Here is a 26850-nt window from a genome sequence, read left to right on the forward strand (position 1 = left end):
AATGGAAAGTTAGTACCAAGCTAGATCTGCACAAACCAACCTTACTTTCCATCATCATCCCATATATTTATCGTCTGTTTATTACCCCTTTTTGTTTGTATTATAATTCCTTACGATTTATTAGCTTTTGTTAAAATAGTATACAAGCCTCTGATTCTAACCACTTCTTTAGGTCTTCATTACTTTACTATGAAGGCTTCTGTGCACACAAATTGAAATATTAACAGCATATAAACTTCATATGCCTTTTTTATGTTAATCTCTCATCAGTTTTTCACCCTAGTCATATAACATAATGTGTATATAGTTATTGATATTTGGATGAAACTATATCTTCAAATATTAATGTTGAAATTTTAAGCATTGTTCCAAACTGCAAATGTTGAATAGACTGTAACATTTTTAGGATTACATGAATGTTCTGGGAAACAAATTAGGAAACCTAAATGGATATGAGAAATTCTGAGAGAAAAGAGATTCCACTCTGACTAAAGACTATTAAATTAAAGCTTAACTATGCAAATAGGGTATAAACATGTTTTTATTATTATTAAAGCACTCAAGATAGCACTAAAAATACACTGGTTTAAAGGAAACAAAAGTATGTATGCAATGTAGTTAAGATGTACAGATTGTGATTAGGTTATATTAAAAACCCAAGTATTTCAAAATTCATAAACTTCAATAATGGAGAGTGAGGATAGCAGAGTTCATATTCAGTTGTAAGTACATGACTGCAGAAAGTCTTTTTCATACTATTTCTCTATGGTCCCTGAATTTAGAGTAGTGCATGCAACACGAGTTTAGTGCATACACAGCATACACTGCATCCCTTCTAAAAGAAAAGAGTCTCAATTCCTAATCATTTCAATAGGCTCTAATGTAATATTTCCTACATTGGAAATCACGGGCACTTTATTTAAGGAAATCAGTCTGGCCAAGTAAGCTCTGTGTAGTGCAGCCTGCACAGACGTCAGTTCAAAGGATCAGATGTCAAAGTGCTCCCTCTAATGTCCCTTAATCATCACTCCGATTAGTGCTTGAATAGGACTGTGATTAAAAACGCTGCTCCATTGTCTACCTATTCAGGCGTCTAGCTTCCTACATGGGTTCCACCGATTAGTGTCTGAATAGGAGACCGATTAGAAAGACAGCTGCCATTGTATGTCCATTCTGGAAAACAGCAAAACTCGCATATTTATTTGCTATGAGCACCAAATAAATGTTTTGCAAAGGTAAAATATACCATTAGGCTCTACAGACAATTTAGCTGATTTCTTTTGTTCAGAGCACTCTATTTTCCCATATGCCAAGATATTTCTTATTTGCAAATACAGTAATATGCTTCATTAATATCTTTTAAAATATACATATTCTGTTTTTGTAGACATAGTCTTAACACACATCTGCTTTATTATATAGTACTTATTGACCTACAATACATCATACAATTCCAGTTTAATATTTGTGATTATGCAAAGAATTTCTGTGTAAACAAATCAAATCAATTTGGTCCCAGATCTTTTGGATTCCATCTCAATATTCTTGAATGTCACACAGTCTATACGCACAACTTCTTCTCCCAAGAGAAATCTCCAGGTAGACATTGAGAGTAAATATTTCATCCAAGAGAAGCACATTTCAGGTTAGCATTTAGTAGCCCTTTAGTAAGACAGGCTCAACCACAGCAGAATTCCCTGAAACAATACAGAATTCCAGCCCATGATGACAAATGGCCAAGATCAGGGCATCACACTGAGGCTTTATGGAGAAGGCAGAAGGATAGCAAAGTATCACAAGAAAATAATTCATTTATGCCTATGAGGCAGTGCTCAAAAAAACTAGTGGTTCCCTCTCTCTCTCTTTCTTTCTCTCTCTCTCTCTCCCTCTCTCCATCTCTGCATGTGTGTATGTGTGTATGTGTGTGTGTGTGTATGTAAGTATGTATGTGAGCTTACTACTCCCTGCTGGCCTACCTCAGACTCTGCAAAGTCAGCCACATGGTACTAGAATCATTTCATGCCTTTTTGTTCAATATACTCCCTTATAGGTCTTCCCAGTAAATATTTTCCACTCTGGTGGAAATACATGTTTTCTCCTCTTCCTTTCTTCATCTTTTTTTAAGAGCCTCAATTAAAGTTGCTGAGGCTGGCTTTGAACTTTTGATCCTCCTGCCTCAGCTTGGGAGGCATGCACCACTGGGCCCAGCACTTCATCTTTATTTTGAACTTAAATTCTGCTTCCTTGAGGAGGCCACTCTTGAATCCTGAGATGAGGTTATATACTTCAGCCGGACTGATAAGACCTGATTATGAACTCCACTTTAATGCCTGTGTGAGTAACTGTAAGTTGTCAGGGCAACATCAGTCTTTCTCCTTTACCATTTATCACAATGGCTGGTACATATTAAGTATTAGGTATTTGGTAATTAATTGTTTTTACAATTCAGATTCAAATCAATTCTTATAGTGTGTCCACTTTTTTAAAAAGTAGAATAATTTATCTGTAGTGGTGTCACAAGAATATCAGAAAGCATGATGCAATAAATTAATTTCTGAGTTCATTGCTAGAGAAACAACTTCTTTCGAGCAATTGAGTTAATGCTGCAAAATATTCAAGAGATGCTCTTCAGAGTTCAAACTTCATATATTGACAATAGAAACCAATCAATGACTTATTTTAATTGCTGCTTCAGGGACTACTTCTTTATTCTTAAAGGAGTCTAGGTGGATGTTAGTCAATAAGACTGACTACACACAAAAAAAATTTTCAAAAGGAAATCAAGATAAATTTTTATATATGTGTAAACTATTTGTAGAGCTAGTAGTACTAGCTCTATCAACTATATTTGGCACTAGATAATTAATTTGTCTTCTCTAAAGCTTTATACAATATTCCCCATTAATAAATAGCAATAATAATCATAATTAGTAAAATAACAATAATAATTCTCATTCACCAGAATGTAACTTCTTAAGAATATAGTTGTAGTCTTATCACCAAAAACAGTGTCTGGCATACACCAAAAATTTAATATCTATTCCATTCAATCAGTTATTATTTACTGAGTCCTTAAGATATGCCTAGCACTGATCCAAGTATTGAAGATATAGCTGTAAACAAAATAGGTCTCACAGAACTTGCATTCTAATAGGAAGAAACTAAACATATAAGTAAAATGTGAAACTGTACATTAGATGACAATTGTTCTGTGAAGTAATTAGAAAAGAAGAAGAAGTAGTAGTAGTAATAGTAGTAGTAGTAGTAAATGCATGAGGTAGAATTTGCTCCTCAGAGTTTTTGGTCAGTAGGTTTAATTATCATTGTAAAGAGGTGAGCTCAGAGTGTCACCTTCATGGTCTTCACCATCTTCACTATGGCCATTTTCAGAGTATGGCACTGTGTCACACAGCAGGATCCTGCCTCACAAGTAGTTCCTAAATCTTAAAACATCAGAAAAAAATAAGTAAACTGTATTTATTTCTTAGAGTAGAAATGGAAAAAAAAACAAGAAAAATCTAAATGAGGCATTTTTTATCAGACATACCAATTACACATTGTGTATAAATATGTCATAAATTCATTAAAAAGGAGAAATATAAGTATTTATAGATCATGAACATTTATGCCACTTATGCTTATATAATTTACTAGCAGAACTCAGTACATGTAGGGTTTGTCTCAAATCAAAATGACACAAGCAAACAGATCTGTGTATTCAAATGTTTATCATTTTTGAGTTAAATTAATTCAGAGAAAGGACTATAAAATATCTAAGGAATCTTAAAAATAATGCTATTCAGACTCTCAGAAAAATTCCTTATTTATTTTGGAAGTAGGAAGAGGAAATTATTCTGTCAAAATTGAACTGTAATTTGTAATTAGTATGATCATTGTTCACAGATGTCCTTTTGTTTTTAATAGATTGCCTTTTCAGTATTTCTAGTTCTATGACACACACTCACATCTACCTATAACATCAACAACAATTGACAAATATTTGCTTTAATCAAAATATTTTCTGCACTCTCTTGATATATGCTTTATTTTTAGAGCCAAAACCAATACAGATTGTAAGAAACATCATTTTTATATACTACCCCAAAAAACAGCAAAAAAAAAAAAGTGTTTTGAATTAAACTAAAATGCTTTCCTATCACATCAACTGTAAAATGAATCTTAATTCTTAATACTAGAAATGTTTCACTGGGATAAAATGTGCGTCCTAGAATTGATGTGATAAATATGACAAGTTCCATAATACTATACTAACTTGTGTCCATGCAAAAAAAATCAAATGACATACATATAGGAAATGCATGTATCTCACAATTTTATATTTCAGTCTTCTTTTTCACTATATTAGATAAAATATAGCACTGTTGATAATTTTAGGGTCAAGAATATTCCCAATATTTCTTGCCTAAGTGACAATGTAATTAGTGAACTACCAACACAACAGAAGCAAAGACAGGTAGGAGTAGGCTTGAATAATTCAGCTTCAGACATAGTGATACTGAAGAGACCAAAACAACATCTAGGTGGAACTATCTTAATAAGAATCTTGACAAAAACAGCATCTTAGAGGGAGATACTAGTTTAGCTGTCCACAGGTACAGGATGGTCACTGAAACTATGGCAGTACATGAAATTTTCAAAAGAGGCATAACTGAGATTACTTAATGTTACCCTTTTGCAATCAGTAGACTTTAAAACATCTACCAAAAGTGTACTCACAGATGAGGTTTACTCCTATTTGAAAAAAATACTATTTATGTTTCAGAATTTATACAGTGAAGACCACACCTCAACTTCAAAATGGCAAGTTCTACATAGGTCTAAATGACTACAGGCAAGGTTTTAGACTTGGTATTCCTGTTTTTATTCTGATGGCAGGTTATGGAGATAGTAACACGTAACTTTTTTCTTATGCTGAAATTTTAAACTTGCATTTTCTTTAAATGTCAATCCTAATACACACAAAAAACTTCATTATCAAATTTATAAGTAGTAACTTCTATCATTTGTTCAAGGTAAGGAAGACACTGCCAATCAATGATCACTTAACATATACTTATTCAAAACAAATATTCATTTTTCAAATTAATTGCAATGGTCTCAAAAAATGCAATGGAATAATAAATTTTTAAATGTAAGCAGTAAAACCATTCCAGGTCAATGGCTCCAAAACCTTTACTAATGCATACAGTGTGGTAAGGTTAACGGAAAGTTAATGTGATGGCAAGGGAGGCCCAAGCAGCCAGCCTATATAGTTCTGCAGCCACCAGTGCCACTCAAACTCATCTGAGTTCCTAGTTGCTTCTCAAGATTAAATGTTCATGGACACATTCCTGGGTCCTCAGGCTGTGTGGTACCCCCAAAATTATTTGGTTTGCAGTCATTTTTAGAGTCAGTAATAAAGTGAGGAGAGATACCTGTGACACAAAACTTAAATTGGCACTGCATGTCAGGGTCATGCAAAGACTGACCGAGCTTCCCAACATGGGGTTCCCAAGGCCTTCCCTACCAGGATATCATTCTTTCTATAATAAATACCTCCTACTCCAAATAGGAACTTACACTGCTGTCTCCCCATACCACAACAGCCCCCATCAGAGAACTTGCTCAAAGGAGGACAGGAGATTATCATCATTCTTGTAAAATTCAAACTCAAAATCAGACTTTAATGATTAGAGGTAGTTTTACTATAATCCCTCTCATTCCTCTCAGAAATTTACTTCTATTAGGCAATGAGATCATTGGGTTTTCTTTTCCTAAATAAAGGATACAACTACAAAAAGGGGTATTTCTCCTGGGCTTAGAATTTCATGTCAAGTTTCAAAGAGTGAAAATGTGACAGTGGGTGATTGACAGTGAATTCAGAAGGAAATATGTAATGAGATTTAAAGCAATTTTTCCACTTTTAATCTTCCCACTTAGAATATATCATACAGTACTAACTAGACAATATATGACATGAAAAAATATTTAAGGATAGAGAGACAAGAAAGGATCAAATGTGACAGAAGGACCCAGAGACAATGGTGAATCCTGGAGAAACAGATCAGTGCCAGATTCTTAATGTGTTCACAGAAGCAAATAAGCCAGGTGTGTAGAAATCACACAATGGAGAATCTGTGACTCACTAAGTAGTTGAACCCTGATGGAGATAACTAAACCACGAAGTTTCTTGAGGTTCCGTGTTGAGCAGAACATCAGAATGATCATCATATGCTCAAAGTGCCTTCAAAGTGACAGAGAGGTAGAGGCCAGAAAAGATTCTACTAAATGGGAATGAAGAACAACTCCAATGCCCCTACGATGGTTAGTAGCGTAAAGAAAACATGAAGAATTAACTGGACCCATTACACCTACCACACTTGCCACAAAAACTCCTTGATCTCAAATATCAACCCAGAGAAATGACAGATGGGTGGGGGTGAAAGGGAAGCAGAGAAAAAAGAACTCTATAAATGACAAGAGATGAGGTGTTCATTCCCAGAGATTGCTCAAAATAGAAATTAAGTTCAGTTAGTGGGAAATATAAGAGATTGTATTACGTGCGTGCCTGAGTTTCTAATCAGATAGTTGTAATCTCTACAAAAAGACTGCATTTTTACCTATTGAAGAAAGTATTAAGTTGCAAAGAACATTGGTTATTTGGGTCTTTTTTTTTAAAGAGAGAGAGAGAGAGAGAATTTTAATATTTATTTTTTAGTTTTCGGCAGACACAACATCTTTGTTTGTATGTGGTGCTGAGGATCGAACCCGGGCCGCACACATGCCAGGCAAGCGCGCTACCATTTGGGTCTTTTTTATTTCCTCCAGAAACTCAGGCACTGAATATATTTTTGGAAAAATACTATTGTCAACAATACAAAAAGCAAACTCAAGCTTGAAAAACTCTTTTAAAATATGGTGTAAGAATAGGAAATATTAGAATAATGAATGCTTTATTTTCTGTGAATCTGGCCAAAAGTTCATTTAGTTTTGGAGTTTAAACATAGGAATCCATAATGTAGAGTTGAGATACCAATTTTAGGACCTTTCTGTATTAAATTTAACAGAACCATGTAGCTGGCTCACTAAGAAGAGTGAATGAAACTAAGTAGTAACCTTATTAACTATATGGACTGTGGGGGAACCACCCCTCAGCTATTATAGATAGCATCTTGATCTGGACCTTGAACCAAGAAGGTTTTGATCTGGCATTGCACTGTGGCTCCTCCTACTCTGTGCAACACACATGATCACTGCCTTCCATCTGCTAGGAAGTCTTCTTTTTCATAGCTCCAGACTTGGGCGTAACCCATTGGGCCTGGACAGCCCACCCCTGCCTTATTTGGTGAAGAATAGTCTATGGAAAAGCTTTTGTCTATCCCCCCATATAAAAATAAACCAAACACAGGCTCATGCTCTCTCTCTCTTTCCAGTGTGGAAGCAGGACCATTAAGGTCTCGGAGCCCTCCCAACCTCGTTTTTCAAATTTATTTCTGTATCATGTGATTTTTCACTGTATTTCTCAGCCAGCACATTTCACGCAAGGGAACCCCAAAATTCATAGCCCACGCGGGACACAGGAGCAAAGTATAGGAATCGAGAAGTATAAGAATCGAGGGTGGACTTCATCCCATGTTGGCCATATAAACTTGAGAAGGAAAAATGGACTCACAAGACAAGGTAAACCTTAAAGACAGTTTCTAAAAGCATAAAAATTAACTGCATTAGCCAGGCACTGTGGTACATGCCTGTAGTTCCAGCAACTCAGGACTGGTAACTTATCAAGGCCCTAAGCAGCTTAGTGAGACCATGTCACAAAATTAAAAATTAAAAAGACTGGGATGTAGTTCAGTGGCAAAATGCCCTTGGGTTCAATCCCTACTACTAAAATATTTTAAAAGACACCCACATTAGAAATACAGAAAATTATATGTTAGGAAAAACTATATTAACCTTTTCTTTCTTGCGGGAACTCTCCCACTGTGCTCTGGTCATTCTCATCTGACTTTTCCTGGTACATCTTAGCCAAATTCTCATCTCCACTGCCCTTTCTAGGCTTGGTTCAATGCCATGCTGAGCTGCATCAGAACTATGTCCATATCGACCCATTAAATTTTCATTTATTTTTAATATTATTTTTCTTTGTTACTGAGTCTTTTCATAGCCCCTTACATTTTAGACCCGAGTCTGGTGTCAGATGCTATAACCCTAAACCCAGCCCTAGGCCCCAAGTCTTGACCTCTGCCCTCTTCCCACTCTATATACTTGGAAATTCTACCCATAGGCATTTCATCATCCACATATATCCTGATATTTCAAAACTCTGAATGTGTCTCTGCTGCATCACTGAGTTATGACTTTTGCCAAACAGGATGACCCAAAAGCACAAAAAGCTCAAAAGACCCAAAACTAAATTATTTCTTCCTCAACTTACCCCATAAGCAAATAAATACAAATGTAAAGTCCAAAGTCATACTTATTATACCTCCTAAAAAAATAAATTGCTACTTATTGTCTCTGATACATGCATACCTCCCCTAGTCTTTGTTATTTGTCTCCTAACTTGCTACAACAGTCTCAGAGTGCTGACTACCCATCTTTCTTGTTAATCATCTTCCACCCTGAAAGCCAAACTGATGCAGCCAAAGACAAATTTGGCTGACACATTAGTAATTAAATTTCCTACATTACTCTTCCTTTCAAAGAACTCTATTATTATTTGTTGATATTTCTGTTTTCTCCAGAAGAATGTGAGAACTTCTTGGTGAAGCCTATATGAGATTCACCTTTATCCCAATGCAATAAATGGCACAACACAAGGCCATGGAAAACAGGTGACAAATGCAGAAACAAACTAGTGACCAAGAATGTGATACACACAAGAAAAAAAGATGTACCCAAACCTATACTTCACTTAATTATTTTCACTGTCTTCAAGAAAAAGACCAACAATTTATTTTTATTTCATTATTTAAAGCATTCCCCTTAAACAGCTTTCATGCTTTATCACATGGACTTAATCTATACTTTCACCACTTGTCTGTGAAAAATTAGACAGATTTCCTAAGCTTTCCTGAGCCCAGTTCCCTCACCTGTGAGTTTGAGATAAAATAAAATACTTCATAGGAAGCATTTAGAAATAAAACAATATATTGCAAAATTTTAACGTACACTATGTTTTATTTTTTTACCATGAGTACCCACTGTGTGCCATATATTTACAATAAACTTGCCAAAATTATTAAAAATATGTCTAATTTGCTGAATTTAGCTGTCTTTCCTTTATATTTCACCCAGGAAACTTTTTCTAATTCATAACGTTTTCCGGTCTTCAAAAATTGCTCATTGAAAATGAATGCAAAATATTTATGTAATTAGGATGGTTCAACATTTTCAAAAATGGCAAAAATAAACAGCAGTTATGAAACACCTGCTTAAAAGATACTGGAAGTAAATGCTTCGTGCTTCATTAACCAGTATAAACACATTTGCCAGTTTAAATCCCCTAATGAATTCAGAATTTCCAATTAGTACTAGAATGGTAGAAAACTGCTAAATGAAGAAATTTCTGGGCAAGAATTTCAAAATTATTATTCTTTGGGCACTTCTGCTGGTCAAAAAGATGTTACCTGCTAAGAAGCCAATAATTTATTTATTAAAATCAAATTTGCATCTATTTTAATAAACAATTGTTATTACCAATTTTGTAGACCACTGTAATATTTGAATAGTGTTCAATATAGTGCCTGAAATATGGATTTTTCAAGCACCAAAGAAATAAAAAGAAGGAAAGTAGGCAGGAAGAGACAGAGAACTGTACAGGCCTCAAGAAAATCTTCTCCAGGACTTCAAAGAAACCCACTCACAACCCTGATCCTGCTATGCAGAGTGATAAATCAGTTACTACCTGAATCAAATACGCAGAACATAATAAAGACAAAGCAAAATTTTCTTTAAAAATCAAGCAAACAAAAGTAACTAAAGCTTTGCATTCAAAGATCCAGAAAATGGGTAAAAATGTAACTCAATCTTCAGAAATGATGTAAGATTACTTGTTGCAAATGTAATAACCATTATAACATGCATTTTCCTTAACAATCTCATAATCTTAATTAGTCTTTTCTAAGAAGGAAAAGTGATACAGTGAAAAGGACATACTAGTCCAGATGACCAGAATTCCAGATCTGCCTGCAACTAACTAATTAATTTTAGAGTTGAAGTAAATCATTTAGCATTTTCCAGCTTGGTCTTTGTCATCAGTAAAATGAGAAAACAAATCTGAGTCATCCAAGTGACTCATGGTTAAAATCAAATGCAACACACACAGGTCTCTGGGAAATGTAAAGCACTATCAAGTAAGAAAATATGTGATCCTTATATGTAATATATAAAAATAGGTAAAAAAAAAAAAGAGCTCTATTCATTTATTCATCTATCAATTTGCTCAACAGACACATAGTAAGCACCAGGCACTGTTGAGAAGCTGGGAACACAATTAAGGAATTGAATATCAAATGAATAAAACAAAAAAATTGCTTCCCCTACCAGTCTTCATGTTCTAGTGGAAAAACACAATAAACAAACTGTGAATAAAAAGTAGTAATTAATGCTGAGAAGAAAAATTAAGCAAAGAAGTCTAAGAAGAGCTATATAAAAAGGAAGGTTAGAGTTTTAAATAGTCTAGCCAAAGAAGGCCTTGCTGAGATTGTGCAAAGAAAATTGTGCAAAGGAAGCTATGCAAACCCTGAGTTGGCTGGAAAATCCTGGAAGGTTGTAAGCATATAATTTTTAAAAGGATTCCTCATCTGGGTGAAGAATGTACTCCACTACAAAAGGTAGTTAAATACAAAGATCGTTTAAAGGCTACTGCAATAAAACCAGGTGAGAAATAGTGGTGGTGGCTTAGAAATGTTGGTGTTGGTGGAGGTGGTGAGAACAGGTCAAATCCTGGATATACTAGAAGCCACAGCTGACTAGTTCTTTAGTTATGGATAGTGAAAGAAATAAAAAAAAAAAAATCAAAGGCTTTAACATTTTGATCTAAGTGAAAGAAAGGATACGAAAAATTCCAAGAAATAGGTTTTGGAGGCAAGATAATAATTTGGGATTTTCAACATGTTAAATGTTTGAGATACTTATTACACATCTAAGAGGAGGTATTGAACAGGCATTTGGTTATAAAGCCCGAGATGGAAATGCAAGTTAAAGATAGAAATGAAGGAGTCATTTGTCTAAAGATGGTATTAAACTTTAAGAGACAAAATAAGATCACCAATTAGTATTTCAAAAGAAGAAAGGGAAGAAAGATCAATTGACATTTAAGCCATAGTTAGGAGTAAGATGAGGAATTATAAAAGAGTCAAGAAGGAGCAAGAAGAGGTGCCAATGAAGTAAGAAGAAAACCAATGAGTCTAGTATACTACAAGCCAGGTGAAGAAAAGACTTCAGGGTAAAGAGAGTGCTGCTGGTGAGGACGGTTGTGGTGTGAAATGATAAATACAATCAATAAGAGTGTAAGCTATAGGTTATAAATTAGTAAAAATATAGATTATAAGTTTTTGATAAGTGAGATAAGACAATTATAAAGCAAGAACTGTCATAGACAGGTCTAAGATTCTATTTTGCTGCCTTCTATAAAAATTATGTTACAAGAGCTGTCTCTGAGAAACTGAAATGAAAGCTGTTTTCTTATAATATATTGTTTTCTGTACTTTATACCCCACAAAATGTACTCAACCCAGGATATAGTGGTCTTGGTGATCCAAGACTTTGAAGTACATTCTAGCCTCCACTAACCACCTGCTGGAACTCAGGATAAGGTTGCTTAACACCTGCTCAAACCCAAGATGCAATTGTCTTGAGTTGCTGTGCTAATTGCTCTCTTAGCTTCTATGATTGGCTTGCTTGCATGATACTAAGGAAAGTCCCTGAACTTTAGTTTTTGTCCTTAAATTCCCAAGACACAGGCCAGGAAATTGCTGTTCTCCCACAGAGCTTCAGTCTCTGTGGGTGGGTGGAAGTTCCTGGCCAGATAAATAAAGCTCTCTTTGATTTGAATTAGACTTACAGTGTTTTCTGAAGCAGCTCCCCATAACAAGGACCAGAATGACAATTTTAGGAATCTGAAGTTCATTTTGCATAGAACCAAACTTCAAGAGAGATTTGGGTATACATATTTACTGAGCAAGTGTTGGAAAATCTTCTGGAAAATCCATAGAGGAGGGGTAAAGCAAGTTAAAAGGGAGGGAAGGCTGAGCCAAGTTCAGAGTCAATGCCAGATCCACAGAGCTGGGGCACAGCTACACACAACAGTGTTCCCTTCCTTGAAGAAAGAGTGGTGGTCACTTTCAAGATAGTTTCTGGTCCTCAGTTTTCATTTTAAATATGTGTGCCTCCTATAGATTTCTTTGGGCTTCACCCAGGTTTTTAAATCTGTAACTTTATATCTTGTCAAATTTGGGAGGCTTCTAGCCATTATTTCTTTTTTCATCCCTGCCCTCCTCTCCTTCAGGTGGTGGAGGAAACTAGGCATCTCTCTCCAGTGACTGGTGCTCAGCTAACCAGTGGAGATGAAAGTCCTGTTCCCTATTCTGCTTGTGACACCACTATAGTAAGGGTATGGAGCATCCCATTATCTCATTAATAGAAGTCTGGGTTCCCAACTCGCCTTCATTAGCATATCAGGGAAGGACCAGATTTTTTGTTGTTGTTAGGATTTGGCTGGATCAAAGCAGTTCCTCAGTTCCTACCTAAGAGTTTTCTGTTTTACTCAGCTGATCCTTTCCTGGTTCTTTGAGTAGAAAGAGCAGTTTTTTATTGGGGCTACTACATGTGTATACCTGTTAGCATTTCCAGGCTTCCAAATTCTTTGCTCTGAATATATGTGGAAAATAAAAATTCAAGGACTTGATTTCTACAGTTCCTGTACCCCTGACTCATCTGCCTTCTACCTTTTAATCATTTTATGATTTACCTACAAAGCATTTTCAATTTAGATTATTGTAAGACACAAGAACAAAAACTCCTAAATTTAAAAATAAGTATATTTTGGTGATAATTTCATTCAATTCTTTATGCAAGCATAAGGAGGATAATAATAAAAGTGAAAGGAAGAACATTTATTAAGTGCACTGAGGTTAACTTCGAACCTTAGCTCCATATTTTCCCTTTGGGAATGAACCTCACTACTTTGTCAATAGACTTTATATGTCCACAGTAATTAATATGATGTTACCAAATGAGATTATTATTTTACCATATATTTAAACCTTTCATTTTATTTTTCCACTAACAGTTACTCATTGTAGAAAATATGAAATGTACAGAAATGCCAAGATAGCAGAGATCATCACTGTTAATATTCTGGTATATTTTCTTTATTCTGTGTGAATTCATGCCAAGACATGGGTGTGTAGAAGTGCACACAATCACTACTGAATACAGTGATGCCTCATGCCTTTACCATGTAATGTATATTTGAGCTTTTATCCAGATTATTAACCATTTAAAAAATAATTGGAATGGTTGCACAATTTACCAGCAAATGGATCTGCTCAAATTTACCAAGACCCAGTGGATGGAATTCAGTATATTTTCCCCTACAATGTTCTCTACTGAATAAAAAATGGCTCAGATAATCCTCTTTCAACTCAAATTAATTTTCACCTACATTCCTAGTTCTTTCCTTCAGATTTATTACTAGAAGATGAATTACTAGGTGTGTTTGATAACTTAAAGATATTTTTATTGGCTCAAATGTATCCCTCCAAAATGCATATGTTGAAATCCGAACCCCTCAGTACCTTGAAATGTGGCTGTATTTGGAGACAGTCTTTAAAGAATTAATTTAAGTAAACTGAGGTCATCTGGATAGATACTAATCAAATATAACTAGTATCATTATAAGCAGAGGAAATTTAGACACAGGCACACTCAGAGGGAAGACTGTGAAAATACAGGGAGAAGATGCCTCCACACGTCCAGGAAAGAGCCTCTGGAACAAATCAACACTTTGATCTCAGACTCCTAGTCTCCAAAATAGTAAAAATAAATTTGCATTCTTTAAATCACCTAAACTGTGGTACCTTGTTAGCATCCCTAGCAACTAACAAAGGTATTAATGAACATTATCAAAAATACTGTCATATACTTCACTAAAAATATGTGTTAATACATGTTTAATGGAGAAGACCTATCTCACTGTACTTTTACCAATTTTTTTTTAAATATAAGAGAGTTAATTTGTAGGATCATATTATAGAATAAAAATAATCTCCATGAAATAATCTAACAACAGTAACCATCAGAATAGAGGAAACCTTTTTTTTTTCTGAATAGAACTCTTATCATAGTTTGATAGCCTATGAAAGAGAGGCCTCAAGAAAGTTATCTAATTTCTCTGGATCAAGGTCTCACACATTTAAAAATGAGACTGAAACTTGGTGCTCTTCAAGAAATATTTGAAAATTACATGGTTCTTTTCTGAATGCAGTTCAATCGTTCAGATCTTTTTTGCAAGAACGTGGTACATAGTCAGCCTATCACCTGATCTACTTCAGACCATATCAGTGCCCTTCCAAAGACCTGTACTAGAAACTTGGAGGCAAAACTCATAGAAGTAGAACAAGGAAAACTGAATTCCAAATCCAGGTCTGCTATTAAGTGGCTATAAGGTCTTCTTATGCCATATGCAATATTGTCTCTCTGTGTTTTTATTTCTTTGTTGCTTTCAAAAACTTTGCTGGGTTGCCAGTGATAGAAAAATTTAAAAGTAGTTAAATACACACACACACACACACACACACACACACACGTGAGCACACATCCTCAATTCACATCCTTAGAATGTAGAGGGAGAAAAACAACACTAAAATCATGAATATTACAGGACATTATACACAAAGTACCAAAAGAGTCAATGTCAAGTAAGCTCATAATATTAATGGTTTCCCTAATTATTTTGGAAAAATCAATTGTGCGGAAATAGAGTAAAAAGGAAACTTCTTTCCAAATTTAAAGACTTACATATCACTCAGATAGTATTTTAAATGTTGCCTTCAAGGTTGTCCTTATAACGCTTATGACCTCACAGTCCCAGCTCTGTGGATAACTTCATAGGCTCAGTCAAATAAAATTCTAGCCATCAAAAACCTCAGAGTAATTCTTTTTTGCTCCTACACCTCACTGAGAATATTATTTGTTTATACTGAACATTTTAAAGTTCATAAATTTCACAAGAGTGCATTTTCAAACAGTTTGTAGATGCCTACAACCACCATCAGTTAGACTATATCTAAAAGAGAAACTCTCATATCATTGTTTTATTGCACAAAACAATTTTTAAACAAATTTTAAGGATTTTCAGGAAAAGAAAAATTTGCATCAAACTAAATTCATATAATTTAAGTGTTTCAGAAGATTTTTTTAAAAACAGAATTAAGTTTTTATAATATTCAAATATAAAATATGTAATATATGAAAAAAAAATCACAGTTGTACTTTACACATATTTAACTGTATTTCTAAGTATATGTAAAATCATGTCTTAGAATGTGTAGAACAAGAAAATTTTCAGCAGGAAATCATGTTATCAGTTGTACTTACAAAACAGTTCTTATCAGGGTTTCTCTTCCAATGTTTCTTGTCTAATTTCTTGGCCGAAGTGGAACGCAGAGTTGCATGATTTTGTATCCGAGGATTTAAAGCCAGGATACTCTGAAGACAGCATAAATAATAAATAACAATATGTAAATATGTTGGCATTAAAAAATCAAAATTTTATTTAGGAATCATCCATTCCCCTCCTAAAGAAAGGTTCAACTAGGATATAAAATTTATGATATGAGAGAGAGAGAGAGAGAGAGAAAACAGATTACATGAGGTCTAAACAAATTAGATCCGAAATTAGCAAGAGGGTTTAAAAAATAAATAAAACTGAGAACTCTTATACTTTGCTTAACAAAAAAGGAACTACATGGGGAAATCCCAATAAAACAGAAATTATTTGGAAAAAGTGAAAAGGAGAAAATTGTTTTTTGGAGAAAAACTAACAAAGAAAATAATATTACTGGCATGAATTGATCCAAAGCTCAAAATACACCCAAAACGTGACATGTCACCTCAAATAGTTGTCTTACCTAATGTTAAAATGGTAATATTAAATGTCAATGTTACCTAATGTGGACAAAATACAAGTGGAGTGATTCCTACTATATTTTCTAATAATTCTCCAAAAGGAACTCTTGGCAAAATAATAATAATTATTATTATTATTCAGGAAAAATAAACCAATAAATATTAACAACTACTACAAAATTATAATTCCGCCACAGGAAAAGAACTATTGATGACAAATGTTTAATTCAATTAACATTTCCCCAACAACTTTCAGCATTTTTACGTTAAACACCAATATGAAATACCTGGAGAAAAGATACAGAAGAGACATAGAGGTTTTCAGTAGCTGAAAAGTTTTCATATGGAAAAGGAATTTAATTATTTTGAATTAGTGGAGAATGCAGAATCAAGTTTGTAGATATTTAAGGAGGGAGATTTAGATTCAAATATTCAAAAAAAATATATCAGCTAAGATTGCACTAGAAGTCACACTAACTTTATTGCAGTCATTTAAAACAATGTGCATCTCAAAAGTCTTTTCTTCCCAGGAAAATTCCCCTGACTAATCCAAATCTGATTCTGGGGCTAGGGATGTGGCCCAGTGTTAGAGCACTTTCCTAGTATGTACAAGGCCCTGGTTCAATCCCAGTTCTGGGAGAAAAAAAAAAAAAAAGTAGTAGAGCACTTGCATAGATCTGATTGTCCTAGAATATACAAATATCTCTACCAGGGACCACCAACCTAAATAGAACTGTTGCTTTATGAATTTTCCTTCCTCCTAAACAGTGAATGCTTTGAATTGAAGAAGTAGAGAATTTGCTGAATTTCTGACATATTACACCAAGTGAGTAGCATATGCCCATGCCTGTGAAACAAGATATTCAAAATTGTGAATCTGGTTCTTAATATCTATTGGTCACATAACTTTCAGCAAACTGCTTATCCTTTTGATCTTTCATTTCCTCACATGCAAAATGGGCCATAACCTAAACCAAAATACTATAGTAAAAAATAAATAAAATACATGATACAACATGCTTTCTAAACTATAAACACCCTAAAATCTAAAGTACAGTGAAAATGGAATCCAGAGGCTATGTGCAACAGCAATTCTCTGTCCATGGATTTCTTCATGTGGAGGCTTAGTAAGAATTTGAGATAAGTCCTAAAAATGAAATTCCTGTTAGATTTGACCAACCCCAAGATCATCTTCCAAATCGAGATTTTATGATTCTTTGAAAATAAGTATATAATGTTCATCTTTTTTGCATATGAAAATGAACCCACATTTGGATCTCAAAATACTGTCACAAATACCAAAGTAACTTAACAGATAAAGGAAAAAAAATTATACTATAAGACATATGCTAAAAATGTTGTTTCCCCTTCTATTATTGTAATTCCAAAATAAATTGATCTAAAGAAATCATTTTCTAGGTAATATCTTAGCTGATTTTATAAGAACTTTTATTACATGATAATATGAAGGATTTAGAAATGATATAAACTATAGTTTTCTAACATAAATTTTATACTTAGTATTAAATTTATTACTTATTTTATTTATAAATTTATTTATCAGTATGGAAAGAATAAAATGAGAAAAGCAACACTTCAATTTATTGTGTATTTGACTTAAAATGACAATAACATACTCTCAATTTTAAGATTTTAGAGGTCAAATGGTTTCACAAACATCATATTGTTTAACTTATAAACAGCTACTATTTGCTCAATATTTTTGATGATCAAATAAGTTGCTTAAAATCCATAGTTAATCTGCAGAAGAGATTGAATTACAACTCAGTTATTCTGAGTATGGGATTTAGATTCAAATTTATCCAAAGATGAAGTGTACATTTAAATGTATTTTTTTAACACAGAAGGTAGAAGACACTTATAACCACATGTATAAGTAATATTAAATGGAACCTGAGTAACTCAATGAAGAATCGTTGTCAAACTATTGCTCTGCCCAACAAAACCTTCTCTACTGTAGTGTTCTGCCTTATCACAGCCCCATAGCATTGTAAATATCTGATGATGGACTGAAACCATGCACCAAAGTAAATCTTTGCTCCCTTAAGTTGATTTTCTCAGGTATTTTGTCATAGCAACAAAAAGATGACTAACACACTCAACTCAAGCAAGTCTTTAAAACATAACCACTAGGAAATCATTCCCAGAATGGTTGCATGAAGACCTCTTCTGACCAACAACCAGCAAAACAAACTGACAAAAACTAGTGACAAAAAAATAACCATTTAAAATCTCTGGAACAGCTTCCTCGATGTTTATAGCAGCACAGTTCACAATAGCTAAATTATGGAATCAACCCAGATGCCTATCAACAGATGAACAGGTTAAGAAATTGTGGTGTGTGTATATATATACATACAATGGAGTTCTATTCAGCCATAAAGAAGAATGAAATTATGGCCTTTGCTGGTAAATGGATGGAAACAGAGAATATTATGCTAAGTGAAATAAGCCAAACTCAGAAACTCAAAGGTCCAATGTTTTCTCTGATATGCGGAAGCTAGAGTAAAATAAAGGAAAGGAGAAGGGAAGAATAGAATAGAATATGCAAAGATATAGGGAAGATCAAAAGTGTAGAAAGAGATAAAGAGGCAGAGTGGAGCAATGGAAAAGGGGAGGCAATGTGAAAGATATTCTTTAAAAATCATGTTATGTGCATATGCAAATATACCACAGGGAATTCCTCTTTTCTGTCTAAGTAAAAAAGAATCAATCAAATATAAACAGAAGAGTGAAAAACGAAGTCTAGCAGAGTAGAGGAAAGAGAACGGGGAAGGGAGGGGGTTAGGGAGAAAAAGGGGATATTGTGAACTGAAATTGACTTCCATGTGTGTATGATTATTTTGGGATGAACCCATTACTATGTATATTTATAAAGCTCTAATAAAAATATAAATAAAATCTCAGGAAATTGTCCTAAAGACAAACAACAAATGAAGGCACATTAATTGAAGAAAATCTACTAAAACTTGAAAAGAGTAGTAAGGATCTATAGCATTTGAAAAATAACCTACCCCTCCCTTTCCCCACTTCAGTTCAGTGTCAAAGTCATTCCACTTCAGATGAGTTCAACCAAGAAAACATGTTTCCTTTTATCACCAACCCTACTTGAAGGCCATGTTATCTCCCATGGAGGGGCAAATGCCACTATTTCTCATACTGCCACTCCCTGCTATCCAGGGACTAAACTCCAGGAAAATGCAGCCCAGAGTTCAGGGTCTTTCTTGGTACAATCAGACATACTCAGGGAGCAAAATCTCTGCCTGAGGGGCAGCATGTCATTTACACTGGGGACCTTCACCCTCACCATCTCACTCATGGAGTGCAGTTTGCATATGAGCAAACCTGCTTAGTAAGGAGTGGTGTCACTCAAGGTGAGCCACTGTCACTATCCTAAGTTCTGGAGCCATGGTCCAGAGAATTTTCCCAAAAGAAAAGGCAATCATATGAACAGACAATTTCTCCTAAAGAAACTTATCTTATCTGAAACCCTGTGTGGGGGAAGTTCAAGTCTAAGAGTCCTTTTAAGAACAATTAAGATTTTTATAACAAAAATTAGGAAGAACCAGGTAACTCTATGAGAGCAATAAACTAAACCATGAAGGTAGACAGTTCATCAGGAGAAAAGACAGTTCAGACAAGCCCTCCTGGGGTGGAAAAAAGAAAAACCTGCAAAAACTCACCTCAAAAACTACCAATGAAGAGGGATACAAATTTAACTGAATCAGTTGTAGAACTATTTATATCCCAGGGCTTTTTCAAAAACAATAGAGCAATCAATCAGAACTCAGTGGAACTAAGAGCTAGGTATGATACAAATAGAGGCAGACAGTTCAACAGAGATCAGTGGAAAGAGGAAGGAGAGCTCTGCTAAATCCAGTTATGACAGAACAACTGCACATGTCCATGGCTGCACCCTCTGAGGCTATTGGAGGGTCACACAAAAGGAGAAATGTACTTCTCTAAAATAATCCATCAGTCATTTAACGAATACCCAAAAAATGCCATGTGCACCATCCCTCCAGAGTGGGGATCAGTATAGAGAACTGTTGTAATACATTTTCTAAATTTTATGCTTAAAAAGATTAGAAGCCATGTGCTATGGTCTAGATATGGTTTAGGTGTTCCCCAACCCACCTCAATGATTCATATGTTAGAAGTTGGCCGCTACCTACTATGGTAATTTTAAGAGGTTGTAGGTAGAAATTATTGAGAGATTCCAAGATCTATCAAGCCCCTATCCATGCTCTGGTTTCATGTCTCACCATGAGCTCCCTCTTGCATGTACTTGTACCAAGATATTGTCTGCCATAACATCATGACAACAGAAGGGCTCTCTCTAGAGCTGATGCCATATGGTTTGGACTTTGAACCCCCAAAAGTGTGCTAAATAAATCTCTTTTCTTTATAAAATGTATGCCATCCAGTATTTCATTATAGTAACAGAAAACAGAGTAATATATCAGGCAAAGAAACAGGATTGCATAAGATGTGAATCCACACAAAAAACAAGCAACAAAAACCAACTTTGAGAAAGTCCAAGTATCAGATTTAACAAAGGTTTCAAAATAGCTATCATAAGGAAAGTATAATTATAATGTTCTATCAAATACACATCCATACAGAGAAATTATTAAAAAGGACTAACTAGAATTACAAGTTGAAAAACACAATGCCTGAAATGAAAATTTCACAGTAGTATACAATAGTAGATTTAAACTGGCAAAATCAAAAAACTTTAAAAAATATTATGTAATAATAGAATAAAGAAAAATTAACAAAACCCTAAAGTCTGTGGTAAATCGTTAATAAACAAAATACAATCACATGAATACCAACAAGAGGAAAAAAGAGAAGAGAAAAATTACAAGATATACAAGTTGAAATTTTCTCCACTTTGTTTGTTTAAATAAAACATATTATTAAATTACATATCTAAGAAGTTCAACAAATGTATAGAAGAATAAATAGAAGGATATTATACAAAGAATATTAACAAATATACTGAGTCAATATCAAAGAAAAACTACTGAAAGCAGCAAAAGAAAAATGATGCATAATATACAAAAAAAACTAACTTTGAACAGTTCATTTCTCATCAAAATCAATGGACACCAGAAAGTAGTGAGATAATATACACAAATATACAAAGCACTAAAAACATTGTCAAGCAAGAATCTTATATCCAGCAAAACTATCTTTCAAAAAGAATAGTGATCATGAAGAATACAGATGAGAATAAATGCTAATGCGTATGTGGGGGGAAAGGTACACTCATATATTGTTGGTGGGACTGCAAATTAGCACAGCCACTTTGTAAAGAAGTATGGATATTCCTCAAAAGAGTAGGAATGCAACCACCATATGACCTAGTTAGGCTACTCCTTGGGATTTACCTCAAAGATCTAAAATCAGCATACCATATTTATACAGGCACATCAGTGTTCATAGCAGTACAATTCACAATATCCAAGTTATGGAACCAGCCCATATGCCTGTGAACAGATGAATGGATAAAGAAAATACAGCATATCTATACAATGGAGTTTTACTCAGCTATAAAGAATAATGAAATTATGACATTTACTAGTAAATGGAACTTGGAAGTATCATGCTAAGAGAAATAAGTCAGACTCAGAAAGTCAAAAGGTCAAATATATTTTTGTGATACGTGGAAGATCAAAATAAGGGGAAGATGGTAGGGAATACCATGAAAATGGGAGGAAGATCAGAGAAATGGAGAAGGGGTGTTGGGCAAGGGGGAAGGGCAGAAAAGGGGAGGAGCAGTAGAATGAGATTGATCAAATTTTGCTGTGTAAATGTACCATGGTGAATTCTACTTTTACGTATTCCTGACAAGTATCAATTTATAAAAACAATAAATAGATAGGGGGAAGGGCAAAGAAGTAGAGTAAGGGGACCAGAGGTAAGGGGAGAAGGCAAGGGAGGGAGGAGGTACTGGGAACTGAAATGGAACAAATTATATTCCATGCATGAGTGATTCTGTCAAATGAATCCCACTGTTATGCATATGTGTATGTATAATAAAAAATTATAAAACATAATAATTTTTTAAATACTTCAAAAATTAAATAATGGTGAAATATAATACTCCCATCCCCAAAAAAGACAATTAGAGAATTTGTACAAGTAGAAGTTCTTCAGGCAAAAAGCAAATGACCATAAATAGTATTCAAGTTCACAGGAAAAAAAACAATGGTCAATAACAGAGTATAAGTAATTCTGCAATTATAAAAGATAATATAAAATATATACTGTCAGTATAAAATATATTGATAATAAAATAAGATCTAACTATGTGCTGTATATAAGGAGCACCCATCAGATTCAATGTCACATATAGAATGAAAGTAAATGGACTGAGAAAAATATACCATTTAAGCAGTGACCTTATGAAAGCTTGAGTGACCTATAGTAGTATTAGAACAGACTTTAAGCAAACCAAACAAAAAAGTACTACTAGACACAAAAGCATGTTTTATGATGATAAAGAAAGATCCATCAGGAAGCTCTAACAATTCTAAACATATGTGTTCCCAACAAGGCAAAATACATGAAGCAAAAAAGGGCAAAACTAAAAGGAAAACAGACATTTAGAGAATATTATTTGAAGACTTCATTTTCCCACTTTAAATACTGCACAGAACACAGGCAGAAGAATAAAAAGGAAACAGAAGATTTGAACAACACTATACATCATCAAGATGTGATAATTTATTATTCTCAAGTATGCATGAAACATTTTCTAGGACATGTTAGCTAAAAACAAGCCTCAATGAACCTGAGGACTAAATAATACACAGTAGTTCTCCAATCACAATGCAATAGAATTAGATATCAATACAGAAATACACTTTAAAATGTGCAGTGTGGGAGAGCATTATAATCATCATAATAGAAAGATACAGTTACTAAATACCACATATGCTTTCATTTATATAAAATTTCCACACAAGGCAAATGTATAGAGACCGCAAGTAGACTAGTGTTTGCCTAGGACTAAGGGGTAGGGAACAGAAAGCAAATGCCAAAAGGTATGTAGTTTCTTTTTTGGAGTAATGAAAACTGATTGTGGTACTGGTGGTAAACTTTATTAATACACCAGAAGAGTCTAGGAATTCTACCCTTTATATGGGTGATATGTGAACTATATCACCATGAAACTTTTTAAAAAGCCAAAATTTGTTATATTCAATTGATTTAGCTATATAATATACCCACTTTAGTAAACATCATTGGGACTTGCTTTAGTTGACAAATAAAAATCTGATAAAGATTATTTTTAGTAATTCCTACATGTGAAAGAATAATTCTTTACTCTATCTGATGAGAGTAGGTATCTTCTAAACAACAAATACACAATACAGTTGTAGTTTCAAATGGTTATTCTTCATAATGACACAAGACCAAAGCAACTAATCAACAAAAGTCAGTATTAGAAAACCCAAGTCATCTCATTTTACAGGAAAAATTAAAGACATTGCCTTCTTTAAAAAAATTTTTTTGCTTGTTTATTTCAGCTTGAACCATACTAATCTCAGACTGTAATCCAAATTAATAAATAACATGATGATGCTTTTTAAAGGTATACTGGCCAACATTCAAAGCAAACAAACTGTGTAATATACAAGAAAGATGGCTGCATTTATTTTAGGTTTTATTTCCACAATCCATACTATGATAAATGATTATGTTTATCTATGTCGGCATAGTAATGTAACTTTTGAGAATAAACATTCCAAATGTAATTTATTGGCTGCTTATCACAGTAACTTTTCTTTCACATGGTAAGTAGAAAGTATAACATAACATGAAATATTGGGTTAACCTTTTGCAAAAAAGGCACTGAGTTGAATTCAATGGATCTTGGGTAAAAATAAATTGGATTGTGGAGAATGGTTACCAAGGATTTGACTTAATACTATTCCAAATGAAAGTGATATAAAATAAAAATACAGAACATGAGAGTGGTTGAGAGCTGTTAAAAACAATTTTCCAAAGCAAGACTTTTTAAAACTAAAAGTCAATATCATCGATAACTAAATAGCTGGCAGAATAATATAGGAGAGTTCTAAATTACATTCTTCCTAAGAAATGACCAAAGCCAGGTCCTAACAGGGTCACAGAGCCCCCTCTCTAGATAAATCGAGTGCTTTAAGAGGGCCATTAACCCTTCAGATATAGGGTTATTACCTACGGAGGGAGAATTTTCTCTCATCAAAGAATTTGGTCTTTGAGTTTGCCAATCATTTTGAGACAGTGCTGATTCTGGAAGCAGAAAAACAGTATTTGAGAAAATTTAACTGTGCTAATTTTATTTAGTTGAAGAAATGATAGAATATGATTTGGGGCCAGTACACACGAAGTCAAATGAGTTACATATTGTTCCTGCTTTGTTCACTCTGTTCTGGGAAGCAGCTGGAAGCTGCAACACACAGTGGAATTCTGCAACCAGTTTTGTGCATTTCCTCAGAGAGCAGAAAGAAGGCCCATACTGACTACAATCAACAATCACAAATCCTTGCTTAACAAAAAAGACACTAAACTATAGCCCTAAAATACTGCAACTTAAGTATTTTTTGAGAGCTCATTTTCAGTTGTGGGAAGCCACTTGACCAACATGTTCCCTTTCTAAAAATGTGGCTTTGTTTTGTAGTGCAATATTGATTGACCAAATATAATGCACCATTAAGCTCTCTTCACCCTGGGCATCTGAAATTATAAACAAATGTTTCCTGTTCAATCCTAGTTAGTACTTACAATAATTCTGAGTAATTAAAAAGATACATATATATTAACATTTGTGCTTACAGAATTAAATTGATGAATTAACTATTGTCTTATTCAAATTACGTTTAAATTTTGTCTTTGATGACATATCATTTTCTTTAGTTCATAAACTTGAATAAAGTAAATACAAATGATGGCCGGGAGGTGGTGGCACACACCTATAATCCCAGCAACTCAGGAGGCTGAGGCAGGAGGATCACGAGTTGAAAGCCAGCCTCAGCCATTTAGCAAGGCCTTAAATTAATTGGCAAGACCTTGTCTCAAAATAAAATATAAAAGGGGCTGGTGATGTGGCTCAGTGATTAAGTTCTCATGGGTTTAATCTCTTGTACCAAAAAAAAAAAAGTACTGACAATAAAAATCACACTGTTCTCATTTTTTTCATAATTGGACAAAAGTAACTTGATTTCAAGATAACATTATATTGCCATCCACTTATTTCCTTCACAAATATTCTCAACTAATAGGAGCACAGAATACCAATCTATTAATGCTTTTGATCAATACTTATTGCCTCTCCCGGGTACCAATCAACATATGTTGACTAATGGAGAACTGCACTTTTTAATACTTACGTGCTTAAAATTCCCTTGCTTATAAAGCCTCCATCTCTGTCTCACCCATTTCTATGTCTGTCAGTAGTCTTAGTATAGATCTAGTTTAAACAGTATCTTAGAAATGTACAAGGTGCTTTTGGATACCGGGCAAGTTCAGAACTCCTATAGTCAGTCTCCTGGATGATGGGGAGCAAAACAGGGAAAAATGCAACTCCACATTGGGACAGACAACTTTGGAGTCTGAAAACCTTGGAAATCTGCAGTAATCGGTCCTGAGCAAGAATGATCACACTTTCAGACTCTTTTTTTTTTTTCTTTTAATGTACTTCTATTTTCTGTCAAGACACAGCTTTTTTTTTCCTTAGGCTGGACTACTTTAGACTACTTTTCCAAGTAATGACAGCAAATGAAAGTCATCTTCAATTTTTTTTTTTTCATTTTATACCTCTATACAAAGACCAATTTTTCCTTTATGCAAGGAACTAATAACTCATTCAGTAAATGAACAATTGATGAATGAAATCACTGACAGTTCTAAATCCTACAACTTTCATTTTATTGACTATTTTCAGAACAATATGCATATTGTTTGAGGTTAAATTTGGGCTTAGATCTTAACTCTTCTATTTTTCTGGTTGTTTAAATCCTCAATCTCTTTTTCATCAACTGCTAAATGATGACCAATAATAGTACTTATCCCATGGTATTGTTTTGAGAATTAAATAATGAATAAAACTAGAATGATTCACACAGTAAGTACTTATTATATTTCATCTATTTGTATGAAAACTAGGTTATAGTTGTCATTTAACCAATATATATTCAAGTTCCTGTACTGTCAATTCTAAATAACACAGGGGGATCATTTTTAAAAGTTTTGGAATATATAAAAAAAATGAAAGCAACAGGTAAAAAGGTAACTATAAATAAGATAGTATGAAAAATAGAGATATATCTCAGATGAAACCAAATCACCAGCTGAGTCATGGGTCCCTGAATTTATCATTGGCCTCTGCCCTGCAATTTAAAAAGCAGACTGCCTGAAAAATGCCAATATGCACTTCACAAATTAATACAGCAGTGTAGAAGGGTCATGAAATTCAAATACAGATTTTAACATCCATTACACATATATAGAAATGAAGATAACATTTTGTAATACATACAACTGTATATAACTCATGGACCTTTCAGCCCAACATGTTTAAGTGAATTTACATTACATTTTCTTTCCAGGAAAGACAGGTCAGATAAAATATAAGGAATTTATAAAGCATCAAAAAACTCATCAAGTGGAAAGGAATAAACCCTTTCAAAATGCTAGTCA

General features: G+C 34.0%; 1 protein-coding gene across 1 annotated transcript in view; it reads right to left on the reverse strand.

Annotated features, from left to right (window-relative positions):
• The window catches only part of Dpyd (dihydropyrimidine dehydrogenase), a 798929-nt gene that overhangs the window by 740289 nt on the left and 31790 nt on the right, over positions 1-26850 (reverse strand). The window contains exon 2 of the mRNA XM_027935067.3: positions 15604-15714. Coding sequence (XP_027790868.1) covers positions 15604-15714 — 111 coding nt within the window. The remainder of the gene's footprint in view (positions 1-15603; positions 15715-26850) is intronic.

This window comes from Marmota flaviventris, chromosome 10 (assembly GCF_047511675.1).
Source record: "Marmota flaviventris isolate mMarFla1 chromosome 10, mMarFla1.hap1, whole genome shotgun sequence".
Taxonomy (NCBI): Eukaryota; Metazoa; Chordata; class Mammalia; order Rodentia; family Sciuridae; genus Marmota; species Marmota flaviventris.